The sequence below is a fragment of the Sander lucioperca genome, chromosome 15, assembly GCF_008315115.2.
Source record: "Sander lucioperca isolate FBNREF2018 chromosome 15, SLUC_FBN_1.2, whole genome shotgun sequence".
Taxonomy (NCBI): Eukaryota; Metazoa; Chordata; class Actinopteri; order Perciformes; family Percidae; genus Sander; species Sander lucioperca.
Genome location: NC_050187.1, coordinates 29385024 through 29404822, shown reverse-complemented (window position 1 = coordinate 29404822; position 19799 = coordinate 29385024). Strand labels below are relative to the sequence as shown.

Here is a 19799-nt window from a genome sequence, read left to right as displayed (position 1 = left end):
TTAAATCAGTATATTGCAGAGCAAAGAATTTATAGAGAATGGTCTCAAATTGTTAGCCTCGTGAGACCGTCCTGATCTCGCGAGCTCCAGTTTTCCACTTGTAGATCAGTCTGGCATCTTGAGACAGAGAAAATTTGGAGCCGTTCGCCAAACGACCGACCAATCAGCGTTGGTTTTGAGGCGGGTTTAGGTGTGACGCAACGAGAAGCGACTGTTCAGTCTAAACAACATGGCGGCTTCCACGGATGAGATGAGCGTAGCTATCGCGCAAGTTTTATCTGAATTAGAAAGTATTCCTTCATTGAAAGAAGAGCAAAACACGGCACTGGAGGCTTTTCTCGGAGGAAAAGATGTTTTTGCTCTTCTCCCGACTGGTTTCGGCAAGAGTTTGATATATCGTTGATCTGATGGGTTGATTTGGCCCGTCTATCACCAACATAGGTGGTGATAGACAGATGGTTTATCCAATCAGCTAACCAGTATTTTCACCCCTTCCCAAAACTTCTCCAACGGAAAGTTCCCAGATGGATATGCCGAGCAAATGCGAAGTAATCCATCTGGCGGAGTCAGGTTATCAAATTGTAGCTTATTATCAAAAAACTTAAAGGTCCAATGTGTGGGAATTTCTCCCATCTAGCGTTGAGATTACATATCGCAATCAACTCTCTCGCGCCACGCAGTTCAAAGTATTACAGCTACGGTAGCCTTCACGCTTTTTTCTGATGACGCCGGTCTCTTGCGCTTTTCAATATCCTTTTTCTTTTTCTGGGCGAAGAAGAAGACTCCTGTTCCTGAAATTTGGATTTTGAATACGTGTGGTCCTCCATGTTTCCTTCTTCAAACTTGCTGGGGCCGGGAAGCGACAATACCCATTAGCAGCATTAGCAGCACCTGTGAGTTTATCATGTGACAGCGAAAACACGAAAGACGGAGCAGTATGTCCTGTATGTCCCTTACTGCTAACGTATTTCAAGATGGCGCATGAATATGGAGCGTCTGTCACTACCCGATGTGAGTCGAGTGCAGATGTGAGTTGCACATGTTCAGATTTAAACGGTTTACGGCATAACGCCAAGGAATCTGGATCCGGCAAACTTATTATTTATTTTTTTTTACTGACAAAAAAACAGCAACATACAAAACTCTCATAGGGGAAAGAGAATATACATGCGTATATACAAATGTTGTCCCGGCTCCGGCAAACGTTCTATGATTGTTTGATTGCTAACGTTAGCTCAAAACGCCATTCAATTAACAGCCTTTGTTGTGTTTGATTGCTAACTTGTAGCCAGCCGTGAACGAACTTCATTATGTAGGTTCATTTCTATTGTATTATCATTACAGAAGTCTCTCGTCAGTAGGTTCTTGTAGGCTACTTCAGCCTCTAATCTAGAACTGACATCAGGGATCATGCCGTGAAAATGTGATGCCTTACATTAAATAATAAATTACTATGTAATGTACCTATCTCATTATTCTGTGGCTAACTGCAAAACAGATCTGCGTGAAATCTGGTCATTGTCAACACAGATTTTGATAATGAACAACTAAAAACGTTACACACTGGACCTTTAAACATAAGGAACAACTTACTAGTTTGCTCTGAATTCTGGTGTGACTGTGGCCCTGTTCACATCTGGCATTAACATGCGTCTGGGGTGATCCCATTACAAGTGGACAGCTCTAAGTATGTCTGTTCACACCTGGCATTAGATAAATAGTTTGCAACCAATGTCTTTTTACAGATCTGCATTATCTACTGTATTATTTAGAGCAGTGGTTCTCAAACTTTTTAATTTAATTTTAAATAATGTACCGACTTTGAATTTGTTCTATATAAGTACCCCCTGAACAGCACAAACCAATTTTGTTAGAAAAAAAGACTAGCTTTATAAAAAGGCACTTTAAAAATACAGCGCTGCGCCATCAGTGTCTTATATACTAAACAATATTGTAACTTAAAAACACTTAAATGCTACATTTCAAATGTTTACAGTCACTAAATTCATTCATAATTATAGTGTATAATTTTAGGAATTACACATTGCTGATATTTTTTAAATTAACATTAAAAGAAAAGTTCTTACATACCCCCTGCAGTACTCCAAAGTACCCCTAGGGGTACACATACCCCATTTGAGAAACACTGATTTAGAGGTATTTCATGATTTACCAAATTTCAAGATGATCTTTTGTAAAGATGTATAGTATTTTGGATACAGATTATTATACTGTAGCCTGTTTTTACAGTTATGGAGTGGAGTCACGTTTTTATCCATCAGTCTAGCTGCTTTCGGGCAAAAACAATAAAAAGCTTCTCGCTCTGTGAGCTTGTTGGTTCATCTGTTGAGTGTGAATGTCAAAAAGACCGAAAGTGCCAAAAAAAAAAAAATCAATTCAAGAGTTTTTTTTTGATTTTTCATCAACACAGTCCAGAGGCAGGCTTGTCAATAGTGTGGAATTTGAAAAAAAACAAAACGTTTTTTGTTGTTGAAATGTTGCTTCAAGTTTTAAAGGGCTACGTGTAGGTCTCATCAATTGTGTTCTCCTCTTCTTTGACCAAAAGAAGTTAAAGAAAAAACTACTCCAATCTTTTTTAGGGGAGACACACTTTTTTTTAATCCAACATGTCATGCACAATACATTTTTTTGTGGAATGTGTAAACATGTAATACAGTCCTTCCAGAAAAATGCAGGTTTTTTTTGTGATAGTTGCGGGCAAAAATCCTTGATTATGCGGCAAGTTTTCTTAAAAAATGTGTGTGTATATATATATATATATATATATATATATATATATACACACGGGATATGTATGCAATTTTATGCGATGAAATTGCGGGAACTTGCAAAAACTGCGGTTTCATCATGGCTTCATCGCGGGGTTTGCAGCTTTTCGATGATGTTCACGTCGCGTAATTACGTGACTTCATAACGTTCCCATGGCAACAGGGGAAAATGGCTGCTCTTGCGTGAAGTAAACGCAACATTTTTCAACTTTCTGCTAAGATATGTGACTTTTTTGCAACGGAAATGCGGGGATTATGAAATCATGCAAGCCCCACATATTTTGCGCGGAAATCGGCAATTTATGCGGCGAAAGTGCGGCGTATTTGAAAAAATGCGGCCCCCGCATAAATATGCAGACTTTGGCTGATTATGCATTGAATTATGCGATCGCATAATCACGTTTTTCTGGAGGGACTGGTAATAAAATCTGTAATGTCTGTTTACAGTTGCATCTTTCAGTTTTGGATGTAAATCAAAATCAGTAATTGCTTGTGTAGTGACTAAGTCAAACGTGGGATTTTGGATGCATACATTACTTTATTTGTGACTTTACTGTCACACAGTCAGTGAACCTGATTGATTTACAGCAACACACTTACAACATCCAGTTACACTGATCTTGTTTAGCAACAACACACTATCACACCTCATGTTACAATCTCTCTCAGTACTTTAGTACACACACATCACATAGAAACTCAAAGACATTTTTGTTCATGCACACAAACACTCACACACCTTCACATTGGCATAGGCAGGCACTCAACTCCTGGACCTGATGTGAATTGCATGAAGTTAAATGTGGTGTCAGTTTCACAGAAGACACAAAGATAGACATATATGCACATAGATAGTTTCTGGTGAGGGTTGTGACGAAGAGGGATCAAGAGTAACAAAGGAATCTCTTTTCTTTGGACATTATGCTTCAGGGTTCACGTTCGGCTCTCACTACTGGCAAGGCAACAAAAATATCACATCACAGCATCAGTTTGACATTAGTGTGGTCTTTTTTCCTGCTCATATGTGCATATATCACACTATCCCTCTATCTTCTACAACCCTGCCAACACACGGTTTACTTCATGTTATATCACAAATCAGCAGCAACTTAATAGGAAAATAGTAGCTGGAGAGGAGAACAATCTGTAAACAGTTTAGTAGTGGTTATGACTTGCAGCCTATACTTTAAGTCAGTTTTGTGTACAATACGAGTTAGTTTAGGACTTTAATCGTATCAGTTGGTATCTGTGTCTTTTCAAAGTGTACAAGATAAAATAAAAAAGATAGATAAAATGTTTTAGATAAAGGGCTCTGTTGAATTTCTAATGTTTCTCTCTTAATGTGTTTTAAGAAACTTAAAAGGTGCTCTAAGCGATGTCATGCGTTTTTTAGGCTGCAACATGTTTTGTCACATACAGCAAACATCTCCTCACTATCTGCGAGCTGCCTGTCCCCTGAACGCACTGTAAAAAAAAACGCAGTCTCTGTAGACAGCCCAGGCTCCACAAACGGCAACAAAAACAAACTGCGCCAACTTGCACCACGAAACATAACAAACCGTGTTCCAGCCAATAACCGACAAGAAGGATTTCAGGGTGGGGGTTGGGGGGTTAGTGCGCGGAAGGGAGGGGCAGGGGACGGCATGAGGAGGAAGTAAGGGCGAGCTAGCCTCAGTTTTGTTTGACAATACTTCGAACGTCAACAAGAAGTGACGTCACCCAACATCGCTTAGAGCACCTTTAACAGGTTTATTTGGGATCAGTCTCCTAAAAAAATAAAATAAAAATCATGTCTAGCCTTGTCTGAATTCTTCAAACAAGCTAGTGCCAGATTTGGCATCTGTGCGAATTGGCCTCCCTGGCTGAATGAATCCATGTAGTGGCGTGATCACAATCAGTCCCAAACAAATGTTTCAAACTGACAGCGGCAACCAGATTACACAATGCAAAGATAACAAACATCTTCCGCAGCATCATCACAAGACAAATATCCAGTGAGTTCCATATTATATAAAAATCGTGAAGAATGTTAATTGAATTCAGTCGGTGCAAAAGGCTCAGTGCTAAGCAGATGTCTGTACTGCTCTGAGTCATGCAAGTAGTCAACGTAGACCAGAGTGGTTCAAAGACACAACGAGAAAAAATATCAAATACTCAAATAACAGGCAGATTCAAAATGATTTTATGTCATCTGAACGAAAACATGAAAACATAAAACAGAACGAGCGGGCAAGAATGCCATTGGCTTTCAGTGAACAGCCTTGCAGCTCATTGGCAAACACTACACTACTATCAGTTTTACTGGTCTGCTCACCACTTGCACGCAAATGCCACATGAATAATATGATATTTAAGGATAACAGGCTGATGGATGGCAACCGGTCCTTAAAACCATGTTTATTTGTCCTTCACACACTGAACATGTAAATTTCACTGGCTCACAGGAATCCAGTAAAAAGAAAAATCACTTTTTAAATCTCAAGATGACTAAAAATAAAACACCTATGATCAAAGCCAGCTCAGTTGAGAGCAGTGGACATTTTAACCAAAAGATATTTTATATATATATATATATAAATAAAATATATATATATATATATATATATATATATATATATATATATATATATATATATATATATATATAAAATATATATATATATATATATATATATGAGATATAATATATATATATGAGATATAATATATGAGATATGATATATATATATGAGATATAATATATGAGATATGATATATATATATATATATATATATGAGAGATAATATATAAATATATATATATATATATATATATATATATATATATATATATATATATATATATATATATATATATATATATATATATATATGATAGATAGATAGATAGATAGATAGATAGATAGATATATATATATATATATATATGAGATATGTATATATATATATATATGAGATATAATTATATATATATGAGATATGTATATATATATATGAGATATAATTATATATATATATATATATATATATATAAAATATAATATAAATATATATAAAAAAAATAATAAGGCAAGAAGACTTGGTCTAAAGCCAGGAGAAGTACACAGCAGGGAGTGCTCGTTTCCTCTTCTTTCTCATCTTATTCTTTCTTAACTGTCCACAACCCCAAACATCACTTCCCCAGTGTCAGTTTGTTCAAATTGGCATTTATTGGCATTAAAGCTATAGTGCGTTGTTTCTATCGCCCCCATGATGAATTCTAAGTAATGACAACACTGTCGGCGCGTCCACATGATACAGCCTTCTGTGATCACGCACGCGCCCCCGCCCCTCCTCCACGCAGTTGCTAGTAGCCAAGGAGGAAACGGAGGATTAAAAAAACATGGACTCTTCAGAAGAGGTAATTATCTTCACTCAAACTTCTGCGCGGGAAAGTCGCCAGACGACACAATCTTCTGAACACAGTCATACTGAGAAATACGGAGAGAGTTGTGTGGAGCTGATAGTCTTAATTAGCTTTGTAGCAACTCATTTGGCAACGGCTTGAATGTAACGGACGTTCAAAAAGTTACGCACTAAAGCTTTAAAGTTTCAATCACAATATTGCCAAAGCATTAATCATCATGTGTATAATGGCTCTCATGTTACCAGTCATTTTTACCTTCATTGTTTTTCAACGAACGGCACCTGAAGCCTCTGGAGCTAGATACTTTCAAATTTTGGCGACAGGGTGAAGTCAATGTGGACAAGCAGGCAGCAACCACCATAAATAGCCTAAGACACCTGTCAATCAAAGCAAACACACCTTCAAATATACCACTTCCCTCGCCTCCTATCTACTCACTTCCTCTCACACGATCTGGGACCATCCCTCCCCTCTCCCCCTCTCTCTCCCGTGTGAAGTGGTACAGCAGGGAGGGTTCATCCCTGAAGCTGTGCTGGCCTGTCAGGTGAGCTAATATTCCTCCCTGCTGAAGTCGAACGCCGTACTGTCGGGCCTCAGCTCGCCCAGCACACAGTCCTCGGATAACCAGCCAGTCCACCAAGTCACTGCCCCGAAACACATCATCATCACGGGACTGGGGATGTGGATGGAGATGGGGTGGGCTCGAAGCAAGACCATGCTGGTGTAGGTGATGAGGATTAGCTGGGTCATCAGCTTGGTCAGACCGGAGCTGGGGAATCTGCTCCTCTGGAATATCAGAGTTGGAAATATGTGCTGGGTTTTTATTCTCTGGCTCAAGCCGGGGTCGGGATGGAAGCAAAGACTGACCGCAGGATTCAGCTGGATCATGAGCTGGGGGAATCTGGTGCAGATTCTGCGGCTCGTAGTTTAGTTGCTCCTGAAGATCCTGATGCGGGTGTAGGTACTGGGGCTGATGGGAGGAGGAATGTCTCAAGGCGCCATTCTCCTCCTGTAGTCCTCCTCCTGCTCCAAACCTGTCATTATCAGAGGAAGGATTCACCTGTTGAAGCGCTCACACTCTCTCCTGAGCCACTTTGGTGTGAGAAGAAAGAAAAGGGGAAAAAGGGCAGGCAAAGGGAAGCAGGGAGAAATAAATTAAATATGAGGGGAAGAAAGTAAAGGACAAGAATTAATAAAGATAAGAAAGGAATAGCAGAAATAATTGAATGTGTTAGAATAAAGGAAAAGCACCCAAGACTCATTAGCGTCCAGAAATATTTTTTAGTCTGTAGAAATTTCATATTCAACATTCAAAACATTCTAAGATTTCACATTGCTTACTGCTAAAAACTAAACAAGGGAAACAATCAAAATAGTTAATAGCTAATTTAGGTATTTTCTGTTCTTAAGAATTAGACTATTACTAGTTCTGGAGTTGTGTGCCAGTAACAGCTGTTACAGCTAATGCTTCTTGGAAATATGTATATCTGCAAAATTAAGCATGTACTGCAAACCATGGTGCAAGGCACAACATACAATATGAATGTCTAATGATTCAAATTGAATTTGGTCCAAGCGGAACAACTACTTGGTGTTAAAAGAACCTACTACCTACTTACTACAGCAAAACAAATCAACCGATAGAAAACACGCAAAGAGGATGCAGAGAAAAATCAAAAGGGAAATAAAATAATAACACAACAGTAATAATGTGGAAATTAACAGGGCCAGAATTCATCTGGCAGGGACACAGCCAAGCAGCTCAGACCCAAAAGAGAACAAAATCAAAGCTGGAATAAAATCTCCTTTCCACAGGTATAACTCAGCTGCATTTCCCCTTCAACAGAAAAATATAAAACAATAAGCAGAAGATGTACAGAAAGAAGGAATTTCAAATCAAAGCAATTTGATTACATGTTGAACAAATATTTACATGTGCTTTCCAAAGAGAAGACAAAATGTATTGTATGATACATAAGGCACACAAACCCGTGCTCGTACCTGCGCGTGTGCACTATGTCTTGTACACACTGGTCTTTGTGGTAGCGGACAAACTGGGTACAGGTGAGTCTGACCTCCTCTGGTACGGCGGAGGGACTCACATCCTCACTGTCCCTGCCCTGCCACAGCCCAGGCAACCTGACACAGACACAAACATTGCTGTAGTTCAGTGTTTCTCATTTAATCTCAAATAAATCTAGAAACCATTATGAACGAGATAGATAATCTGCTGAAGTCTCCCTCACCTCTTCTTGAATGGCAGCATGATGAGGTGTCTGTCCAGACCAAAGATCCCAAAGGACAGGAAACCCTGGGACAAAGGAACAGAAGAATAATAGTTACTGTTGGGGCTGGCCGATATGGAGAAAATCAAATATCACGATATTCTGGACCAAAATACCAATATAATATATCGTAGGGGTTGACAATGACATGTTTGATAAATAATCATCAGAAATGTCAATTTAATGACTAAGTGGGTAAAGGCAAATAATAGAACAGTCTGGTAAGTTCATAAAAATTCATTCAGTCATCACTTTACTCTAATGCAGCCTTTAAAACCAGTAAAGGACAACACTTATTAGTTATATTAGGATATTACGATATCCAAAATCTAGGACGATATCTAGTGTCATATTACGATATCGATATAATGTTGATATATTGCGCAGCCCTAGTTACTGTACAGTCTGACATATTATGTCTGCAATTTGTAACAGTTCATCTTTACACATTTAACGCACACACTACACTCAGTGGTACCTGTCCATAGTTTGCCACGGCACAGAAGAACTGTAGTTCGAGGTAAAGTCTTCCTGGATCTTTGTTGAACAGCCACCATAGACAGCTGGACAGGTTCTGTTCATACATGTACAGACAGAGACATTCACCGATCAGACATTTATCTTAACAGTACTGAGCTCAGCTACCCATATTTAGTTCAGGCAAGTCAGCCAGATAAAATAGAAGTATTTTATCCTCACCGCTAGCAGGCTGACAAAGAGCAGCAGACAGAGCAGAACATGTCGGACTGTCTGTGTATCATCAGTGGTTTGAAGCCCAGGTGGCGGCAGGTTCAGCGGCTGCTCAGAGGAGTAGGAACCCTGCTGCCCGTCACACAGCGCCCCACTGTGGCCTGGAGAGGAAAAGAAACAAAACTTTAAAAAAATTCCAGGGTGATTTTTCTCACGTCCCGATATTTTCATGATGTTACAAATGACTGCATAACACGTGATATTTTGTTTTCCTTTGTTTTTTTCTCTAGAAGTAAATGTCTTAACATCCCAATGCTCACACTAACAAAGGCGAGGATGCCAATTCTAATTTATGACTGTAAAATGTATCTCAATTTTCTATTTTATTATACAGACTATTGCTGGTATCTTGCTTTGGTTTCTGTGTTAGCTTGGCTTGATTTAGATACAATACTGAATGGAATGTAGAATATCTCTACCAACAGCTCATGCAAACAAAATGTCCAGGGTTTCCCGCAGCACTTTGCAGCTCGGGCAGCCGCCTAAGCTGGGGAACCCTACCGCCTTAACTAGGTCATCAAAAAAAAAAAAAAAAAAAAATCCGCTGCGCAAAAGGCCGTCAAGTGCATCTCGGACAATAGCGCGGACGCTCTTCACACCGCGAGCGGGCACGCGCGCCACACAGCCGAAATGAGAGAAAGAAAAAGAGACGTGGTCCGTCGCTGTCTGGAGGATAACTAGCCAGTTGACAATCGCCATTTCAGTGTTGCGTGTGCGTCGTAGTTTGTCAACAAATGTGCGGCAGCTGGGGCATGCCCGGGCAGAGACGGGGTGAGTGGACTTACAAGAGTGTTGGCATCATCACCTCTCGCGCGTGGATTCTCAACGTCCCGGCTGCTGCTGCCGGTCTTTGAGACACAGCTGTTGTCCGTTTGTTTTTAATCACTACACGCGGTTCACAATACACGGTTAGTTAGCATAGTTACACACAGTGAAATGACGTGTCCTGTTTTTATTTCACGCATACTATCTGCTGGAGTGAGTGAAGCTATGGGCTGATCTCTGTTATCTCAGCGCTGTTTTGGAGAAGAGTTGTCGGGCAAAGTGGAAGAGAGCGTGTCACGGAGGATAATGGGAGCAATGCCAGTAAAATTGTTATAGCACTTTTTTTGAAAATAGTTTAATGAGCTTAAAATTGCACATTGCAACTGTTATTTTGAAAAGCTGGTTATTTATTTATTATTATTTAAATTTTATATTTGGTGTAGTTTGTAGTACACTAACACAGATGTGTTAGTGTACCCCCCCCAACCTACCACCTTAACTAACACATTTTCTGCGGGAAACCCTGATGTCACAATTTACATTCGATAGACGGAAAAGTAAATTATTAAATTTGTGTTTGTTACTTGTGCTGTTTGTGTGCTCCCTTTGCGTAGAGGCTATCATGTCAGGTATGGGCTGGAGAGGAGAGAAACCGTGGAGGCCTGGCAACACAACAAAGACAGTACAAACATTTATATGTACATCGGATGGTGAGTATTGTTTGGTTTAAGTTATGGACTCATTTCAACTGTGCTTATATTTGTCTACTAAAACCCTGTCACCATTTTTAACACAATCGGCTTACAATCAGTCCAGATTTATGTTTTATGCAGGCAAATGTTATTGGGATTTCATCTGTATTAACACAGATTAGAGCTACCTGAGTTGATGCTGTCGGCAGGGGAATGTGCCATCTGCGGCTGTGACGGTTGTTGTGAATCCTCCAGGCCGTGAGGGGCCCTCAGCTCATCACTGATGCCTGTTACTGCAGCTCTGTTCAGGGCCTGATAGCCGCTCTGCTCCCTGTCCCCCTGGCTGAGGCCCATCAGAGATATCGCACCAAGCACCAGGCTGACTGCAAGCACCACTGCTGTGCTGATTATCTGGAGAAAGAGAGAACAGAATATGAATGAAACTTACTGGTCTACTTCATTTTGAGTTATACATTTGATTTCAATATTATAACATTCCTAATTATACGTAAAAGTAGAGATCTCCTTGACAGATTTAAATGGGAGCTAAACAGACTCGAGCAGAAGAAAGAGAGAAGACAGTCGAAAATACATCATGTAAATGTAACGACAAAATGTAACGCAGAATAGCAGCTGGTGTTTTTCTGACCTGAGCTCTACCATAGAAGAAGGCAGAGTCTATGGTATCAGTCCTCTCTCCTAATATCAGAAGACCTCCAACCATCAGGAAGGGAACCCTACACACACACACACACACACACACACACACACACACACACACACACACACACTATATGCAATCCCAGTCTAGTAATTTAACTGTGGCAAAGTCAATTTTGTTTTTAAATAGATTTTGGATGCAATGATCTACAAAGCAGACCTGTTGCTTTGTACAGTAACACAGTTAACATCAAACCAATAAAGATTTTAAAGTTTTCAAAGAAAATCTTGAGGTGTTTGGGTGTGCTGACCTACCCCCAACCCAAAATCATGAATATTCCTGGTCGGAGTCTCAGCAGATCATCTCTGTTAGTCAGAGCCAGACAGAGAGGGATTAAACCTAAAAAAAAAAACACAGGACAAAACACTTACACGCAAGCACCAGTGTGTACATGCTAAACACAATTCATTTTAGTATTGAGGCAAATGTAGCCAAATCGATGGAAACTGATGTGTTCCTTACCGCTCACAAATGCACACACTTACCTGTCCAAATGTAGGTGCTGTACAGAGACCCATAGAGCAGAGTGAAGGTGAGAATCTTGCTGAGCAGATTATTTTCTTGTTTCACCAAGAAGTTCCACAAGACCATACTGACACACACTAAAAACTAGAGTACAGTAGGTTAAGGTAGAATAGGAAAGTGAATATGAGGAGCCAATGTAAAAACATTAAATAAACAAACATTTAAATGAACAGAGAAGCACATGCTCTACGACACTCACAATCAACACAATCAATAAGATGTTTTCAGCTTTAGATCACTCGAGTTGTGACTGACCTGAGCCAGGAAAAGGTTTAAGGCAAAAAGGTGAGGTAGTCTCTTAAATTTCCTGCTTAGCAACATCACCGCTATGGTCCACACCTGAGAGAAGACACAGACACATGATCATACAATTTGTATTTCTGAATTTGGGAAATCAGTGTTGAATTATTCATCATGTGCCCCACACACACACGTCAGTAACAACTTTCTGCCCTTAAAAGGGATGGTTCGGAGTAATTTCACCCTAGGGTCCTTTGCACCATGACCTCGAGCCAAACACCCCACCAGAAGCTTTTTTCCCTTGGTCTAACATTGGGCGAGTTAGCGCTATCAGCCGAATGGCTTAATGCAGGGGCTAATGGATCCAAAGGTCTATCTCATAAATGATCCCCACTAATAATGTCCGGAATGGTACCAAACTTCTACAGTAGTACAAATGTGTGTAATGTATTCATAAAACAAGGCATTGGAAAGTTTCTAAGTACACTAGGAGTTTATTTAAATAACACTTGCCTAATGGCTTTGGTCTCTACGAGCAGCTGGCAGTGAGACAGCAGTAAGACGAATGCTTAGGGATCGTCTACAAACTACAACACCGAAAAGAGATACAACAAAAATATTGACTCAAGGTCATGGTGCAAAGTAGCCTGAGAAGCCAGACCCACATCAAGATGTTGGGTCTGGGAACTCACCATTGACGGAGCTCAATCCGAGGGGCGGGATAAACGGTCGTCTTTCAAATTCTCTCTGCACGCAATAGGATAGCACTACAACCACGCAGAGCAACGAAGAAGGTAGCGAAGCTAGTTGATAGATTAAACTTTTGCTGTATCCGGTCGGCAAAACTCCGAACACATCTTCCTTTTTTAAGAATGATTTCAGTGCCGTTCTTTGTTCTTTTCTCAAAGAAAAGTCCAAGTCTTCCAGAAGACCGCTGTTCCCAGCAGCAGCAGCCATAAGCCCGCCTACCAACTCTATACACGATGTGATTGGCCTGACCAGAGTTTGTTTTTTCCAGCTCGCAAGCCAACGGAGAGTGCCTAGACCCCCTTGGCTGCAAATTAAATTTGCTGCCGCTAGGGTGCGTCTAGATTTCTAGGCTAGGTGCAAAGGACCCTAGGGTGAAATTACTCTGAACCATCCCTTTAAACTCTAACTGCTGCTTACCTGTTACCTAACCTAATGAAGTCTGAAAAAAAAAGTTCTTGCTGTTTTCATTCTTAATCATATTGCCCAAGATATGCCTGCAAACATACTTACCAGTGCTACGAGGCTGACAATGCTGATGTTGAAGCTAACGTTTTCAAGTTCTTTCACCAGGGGGGTCGGGTCCATTAGAGGGATTGTTAATAACCAGGCTGACACGTACATGATCGGTGCAGACAGAAACGTACTGATTACCATCCCTGATGTTACCTAAAGAGAGGACAAAGAGAAAGACAAAACACACTAAAATAGAAATAATGACCTTCAGAGGATTCAAAAAATGTATCTGGTGCTTTTTAATTAAAAGAAATAAACATATGTTCTTCTCTTCCACATTTTTCCAGATAAAACTAATGACTATCTAAATTCTAATAATAAATATTTAAATATCGCTAATACAGTTAAAGGTGCCGTAGGTAGGATTGTGAAGATCCAGGACTTTTTTTTTTACAGAAAAATTTCGACAACTTCTCAGTCCCTCCCCCCTTTCCGCTAAAGCCCAAAACGGTCTCCTAAGCCCCTCCCCCCACAAGGGAGAATGAATGCGTGTGCATGAGCAGTTAGACACCCCCCCTGGCCCTGATTGGTGCATCTGAACAGGGAGCTTTGGATTTTTGCAAATCTCACTACAAGCTGTAGGTGGTGCCAGTGGAGCCAGATTGTTTTTTTAATTACCTGCTTCATGTAGTTCTATTGGAACATAGGGTCAGTTTCAGCAAATATGACAGTAAGTTATTTTTATAAGGCTTACCTACTGCATCTTTAAGTAAACACAAATATTAGTCAGCAATTAGCAAACAAAGCTATCTTGTGTTTCTACTACACAATTTTCAAACTTAAAAACGTAACTTCTCTTAATTTATAAGAGGGTTCTGATGTCCATGTCGACAGTGCTTCTTTTCCTCATTGGCGAATGCCATACAATCGTATTCATTTACAATTACATGTAACTGGAGTAGAAGAATGTGACTGGGTGGTGTCCTGGCGTGGGGAATGAATACAGAGTATTGTAGACTAAGTTGAAACCGTTAAATAGCAGACTACTAGCAAATAATTGGAATTTTCTTGGCTTGTTTATATGCGACAGTGTTCCTTTAATGGCTTATTCTTTTCATGTGACCTGACCAGGAGATAGGTATTTGCCTCGTAATTTTGCCACACCATGATGGCGCCTTGTTTTTAAGTCAAAACGCTTCCAGCCATGCTTCAAAGCTTGTTTTAAAGTGTGCATTACACAAAGAGTGCTTGAACTGTCTCTTAACCTCTTCTATTTTATTATGTTTTAAATATTGTGTTGTTGCGTCAGTATTGTATAAACTAATTTCTTGCTAATTGCTGTTTAAAATAGGATTACTACATCAATGGTACCTACCACCTCTAGTTCGATGTTGTAGTGTGCAGCATAGATTGCCACACTAGGTGCGGTTGGAAAGACTCCATATAGGAAAGCAAAGTTAGACAAACTAGTGTGGTTGGCACTCGTGCTGTTCACTCCTACATCAAGAATATCCACCATGTCTTTACAGACCAGTGGCATCACCAGGCTGGAGAGAGAGAAGGTAGAGAGACAGAAAAAAAAATCCATAAAACTTAATCAAAGACCAGTTGTTCAACAGTCGTAGTTATCGAAGATAACACAGGGATGTTATTAAATTCTTAATACAATAGCCCTGCAAAAAATACTTCCTTTGAGAAGCTTATCATTTTCTGCTTTTGTTGACTATGTGTCACGGAGGAGGTATATAATATCTATGGTCACTATATAAAGAAACTAAATATGTAGTTATATACAGTAGAGCTGCACAATATGAGGAAAATATGCGATAACGTTGTTGAATATCGTGATATTCAAGGATATTACTTGCAGTAAACAGATATTAAAGTGTACTCAGTTCTGCTTTTCTGCTGCTTTCAGTATTCTGCTAAAAAACAACAAATTGCTTGTTGAATTTAAAACAATGAAAGGAAATAATTTCCAACATTCTTTTATTGAATATATTGAACATTGAATTGAATATAAAAAGGCAACAATTAAAAAATAAAGTGCCGTTTTCTACTTATATTTTCTTTTAACTAACAAAACATCTTTTAGCGTATTTCGCGATATGTCACAGCCTTTCGCGATGTTTTTATAGCGCCAGCTGATATTGCGATAAAAAAAAACAAGACATTGTGCAGCCCTAATATACAGTATACTGCAAGTAAGGCCACCCCTACATTATATCACACACCATCCCAGTTTGTTGTTTCTTACAGTTTGGCTGTGATGAGGAGAATCAAGGCAACTCCAGTGTCTCTGGTTAGTTTTCTAAGCTGGCCGACCTGCCACAGACACAGAGAGGTTACTTAATTCTGATTATATCCTTAATGTTAACACATGGCTCAAACAATAAATTATACTTGGCTAAAAAAAACTGAATTTTGTAGTCATTTAAAATGAAATACGATTAAGCTAAATGTACAGTAAGGCTTAAAACAAGACTGAACAAAACAGAAAGAAAACTACCATAGTGAGGCCGAGGTAAAACAAGGCAGCCCCTCCAAAAGAGTTAGCCAAGCCATCTATGAACTGTGATAGCACAGCAGGAATCTGCTGGCCCAGGGCAAAGTGGGAGATGATTCCTACTATCACCATGAATACTATTGGGTTCTTCAACACCTGCGAGGCGACAGAAAGAGGGTTAAATAAAATAACTTCAAGTGTTACATCTAAAGTGTATAAAGGTGTCTTACACATGTTATGGTTTGTTATTCTCAAACACCTAGATATACAATACCTGTAGGACTACAACTCCCAGGATGCCAAGAGTGCTGTGTGAATGGCTGGCCTGCTTCCACTTCTGCACCTCACAAAGAGCAAAGCCGATAGGATTGAGGAGCATGAGGGAGACCGGGGCAACAAGATAGATGTACTGGAGGTACTCTGGATATGTGCTCCGATACAAAGCATCAACTACAAATACAGAGAGAGAGAGAGAGAGAGGATGCATACTCTTTGGGTCTTAAATACAACATTTCTCATCACTGACATTTGTAGATTACATTGGTGTTTAGTGTTTTCTGTCTGCCTCACCTATAGGGTATCCTAAGGCAAAGTCATTGCTCTGAGTAGCGAAGATGGCGTACAAGCCAGCCTTGCTGTATCTGCATTCTGGACTGGCCACCATCAGAGTCAGCACACATACCAGCACAAACACTGTCACCTACACACAGGATGGGAGCACCAAAGTCGGGTCATGTTGTTAGGTTCTTTAAGGATCTTCTCAAACCACCATGATATAAAATAGAAAGTACAGACACATATTGTAAACGTTTTACCACACACATGCAGATGCACAGACACCAACCTTAGCGACCAGGACACTCCAGAGAAACGCCCAGATGACGTCTCCAAAGTCCAACAGCACCATGTTTTTAAAGAGAAGAGCTGGAAGAGCAAACTTAGACACAAAGTTCCCCAAACCCTTCGCCTGGCTCTGTGTGATGATATCTGCCCTACAGGTAGGAATGTAAGAAGTAGACATAAACATACATAAAAGCCACAGAGGTTGTTCACTTTCATATTTTCATTGGGTATCTCTAAAATTCCTGCATACAGCAGAACCAAGACATGCTGGCTGCATACGTGTAAAACTGAAGGAGTCTTTATGTAACTCGGACATTTGATTGGGGGCTTCTTTTTAATTTGACGTACTATGAGCAATGCCATTTTAGGGGGTCAACTGAAGCCACACACACACACACACACACACACACACACACACACACACACACACACACACACACACACACACACTTACTTTCTGGCAAACTGGGGCAAAAACATCAATTCAAACGGATCATTAACAAGTGTGTAACTGTTCTTGCACAGCCCTACCTGCCAGCTATGTAGCCACACAATATGATGCCAAAGCACTCAAGGAGAGCCGGGAAAAGCTTGTCGATGGACATGTGGGGCCCCATAGCAGAACCCGCGAGGGTATTGTGGGATATGTTCTTCCCGTGGATCAGTATGTAGCTGTTGGTGGTCTCCATGGTGATGATGGGATGGGGGTCAGAGTGGTGAGATGATAGTGGGGAGTATCAGCACTCTGGAGGATAGCAATGGAGGATAGCAAGGATGGAAAAACAATCAGTTGCAGGAGTAGGTGAAAACAGGCAAAATTAGAACGCAGCAGCTAGGCTTCTCACTGGTTTTAACAAACTACATCACATAATCCCAATCCTGGCTTCTCTCCATTGGCTCCCTGTTGGATTTAGAATTAATTTTAAGCTTTTACTGATCATGTAATGCTCCTCTGGGTCTGGCTCCAAGCTATATAGCAGAGATGTTGACCCCAGATGAACCAGTTCACAGCCTTAGATCCTCAGATGGAGCCCTATTGGCCATTCCAATATTTAGGCTTAAACTGTGCTTTTGCCATCAGGACCTCTTTACTTTGGAATGACCTGCCTGAGGAGATAAGTGAACTCTTTTATATCACTTTACAAAACACATTGTTTTGTCTCTTTTTCTTTCTTTCTTTCTTTCTTTCTTTCTTTCTTATTGCTCTTTATTTATATTTGTTTATTTTATTTCAGGGTTTTTCTGCACAGAGGAATTTGGCACCCCCCCAAAGAGGTTTTAGCCAGCCCCAACGGAAAATCACCAGAACCAAAATGACAAGAATTGAGAATAATAATAGCAATTCAAATCCTCTCTGAAGGTGTTTAAGAGCAATTTACAACCGTTGAATAAGCAGAACATAAACTTGAATATGAGAGCTAATTAGTTTTATCGCAGAGTCAGGCTGTACCAGACTCTCCTGGTGATTTATTTAAATATTAATAATTTTTTTTTAACCAGTTTTGTTAATTGGGGTTTTATTTACTTAAGCATAATATATATTTTTGTTTATCAAATTGTCAGAAATAACAGGAAAATGCATAGATTTCTGTTAAATAAGGTAACACAGACTCATTACTCATTTACTGAGTAACTCATTTACTGACATGCAGCAGGTCAGAATTGAACCTGCAGCTGCTGCGGCAAGGACTGAGCCTCTGTACATGGGGTGCACACTCTACCAGGTGAGCTACCCTCTTAAAAGCTTTTGCTTTTGTCATTTTTATTTGCACATTTTCATTTGTTATTGCTTTTTTGTTTGTTTTTGTCTTCTCTGTACCATGTTTTGCGTCTTTTGTCTTCTTGTTTTTAGTTACCCACATTTTGTTTGGCTATTATTTGGCGCCACTGATAAGCTCTCTGTTGTTATATTGACCTCTGAAAATCCTTCTTTTGCCTTGCTTTGTCTGTCACAGCATTTTGTAAACTCTGTTTTTAAGCTGCTATAAATAAAGTTATTATTATTATTAATAAGATATAAATATACAGTCTAATAATAGAAAGCAAAGTAACTGAAGGCTTAAGTTGTAATGTATTCCTATTGGAGGGAACCCAAAAGAAGGCGGATTATTTTAAATATTTAAGGGGAAGGAACGAAAAGAAGAAAAGGAGGTTGTTGGTTCAGTCACGTAGGGGGTCCCTAACCGCTAGCTAGCTAGTTACGCCCCTGTGCATGAGCGTAGCGTTAGCTAAAGCACATTCAAAGCAACGCGCTTAACTCAATGACAGCAGATTTCTACTATCTAACGACACTCTAGCAAAGTTAATTAAAATGAATGTTATATCACGTTAAACAGCCTAAGAATCGAACTGCTTTCCATGACAGCACCATTGTCACTGCCAGAGGACCGTTGGCTCTGGCAAGGTGCATGCTAAAAACATCGGGGAGCATAACGGATGGGAAAGCTATTCTTGAACATCTGGCATTAATATATTATTAGAAATGACTTGCTTAGAAATGGTGTGCTCACCTCTGTTAGAAGACCATCTCTGCTCAGAAATGTACGACATTTATCTGTCTTGCTGTTTAAACAAGCCCGTGTTTTGCCGTTTAGAGGGAGAAGCTCTGCTCCAGTGCTCCTGACCTGAATCTGACTAGAATGGCAACGCCCTAGAGAAATGACTGACAGGCAATTCAGCCAATTATCGCCGAGATACGCTTCAAACTCCAACTGTGATTGGATAAAAACGTGCGGTGTGATGCTGCATTCATGTGATAAGGACAATGATTAAATCTTTGGTACTCAAAGCTCATTATGTGTTTAATAGCATGAATTCCAACAAAGGTTAAGTGGTCCATCGTGGTGTTGTTATTCATCGGTTAAATAGGGTCATAATATCCCTTCAGTTAAGAAGCAACATAAATAAAAAAAATAAATTAAAGAAATAAAGAAAAGGTGAAGGTTTTAATACTCTATTTATCTGCCTATAATACATTGTTAATAATATTCTAAAAAACCTTCCTGTCATTTTGGCATGTGTTGTGACGAGGGTATTGTAACATTTTCTCTACAGTGACATGGTTTTAATATGAG

The 19799-nt window shown here is 39.8% G+C and overlaps 1 protein-coding gene across 1 annotated transcript; it reads right to left on the bottom strand.

The window, feature by feature from the left end:
• Positions 1–6458: 6458 nt before the first annotated feature.
• Positions 6459–19378, bottom strand: gpr155b (G protein-coupled receptor 155b). Its single transcript, XM_031315920.2, is given in 21 exon segments — positions 6459–6680; positions 6683–7229; positions 8197–8334; positions 8442–8506; positions 8959–9054; positions 9180–9331; positions 10580–10657; positions 10876–11098; positions 11337–11424; positions 11663–11747; positions 11894–12017; positions 12189–12272; positions 13434–13589; positions 14752–14923; positions 15634–15701; positions 15886–16038; positions 16157–16332; positions 16453–16582; positions 16727–16874; positions 17257–17470; positions 19236–19378. Coding segments are annotated over 20 exon segments (2892 nt in total). The 5' UTR covers positions 17415–17470; positions 19236–19378; the 3' UTR covers positions 6459–6629.
• Positions 19379–19799: the final 421 nt, after the last annotated feature.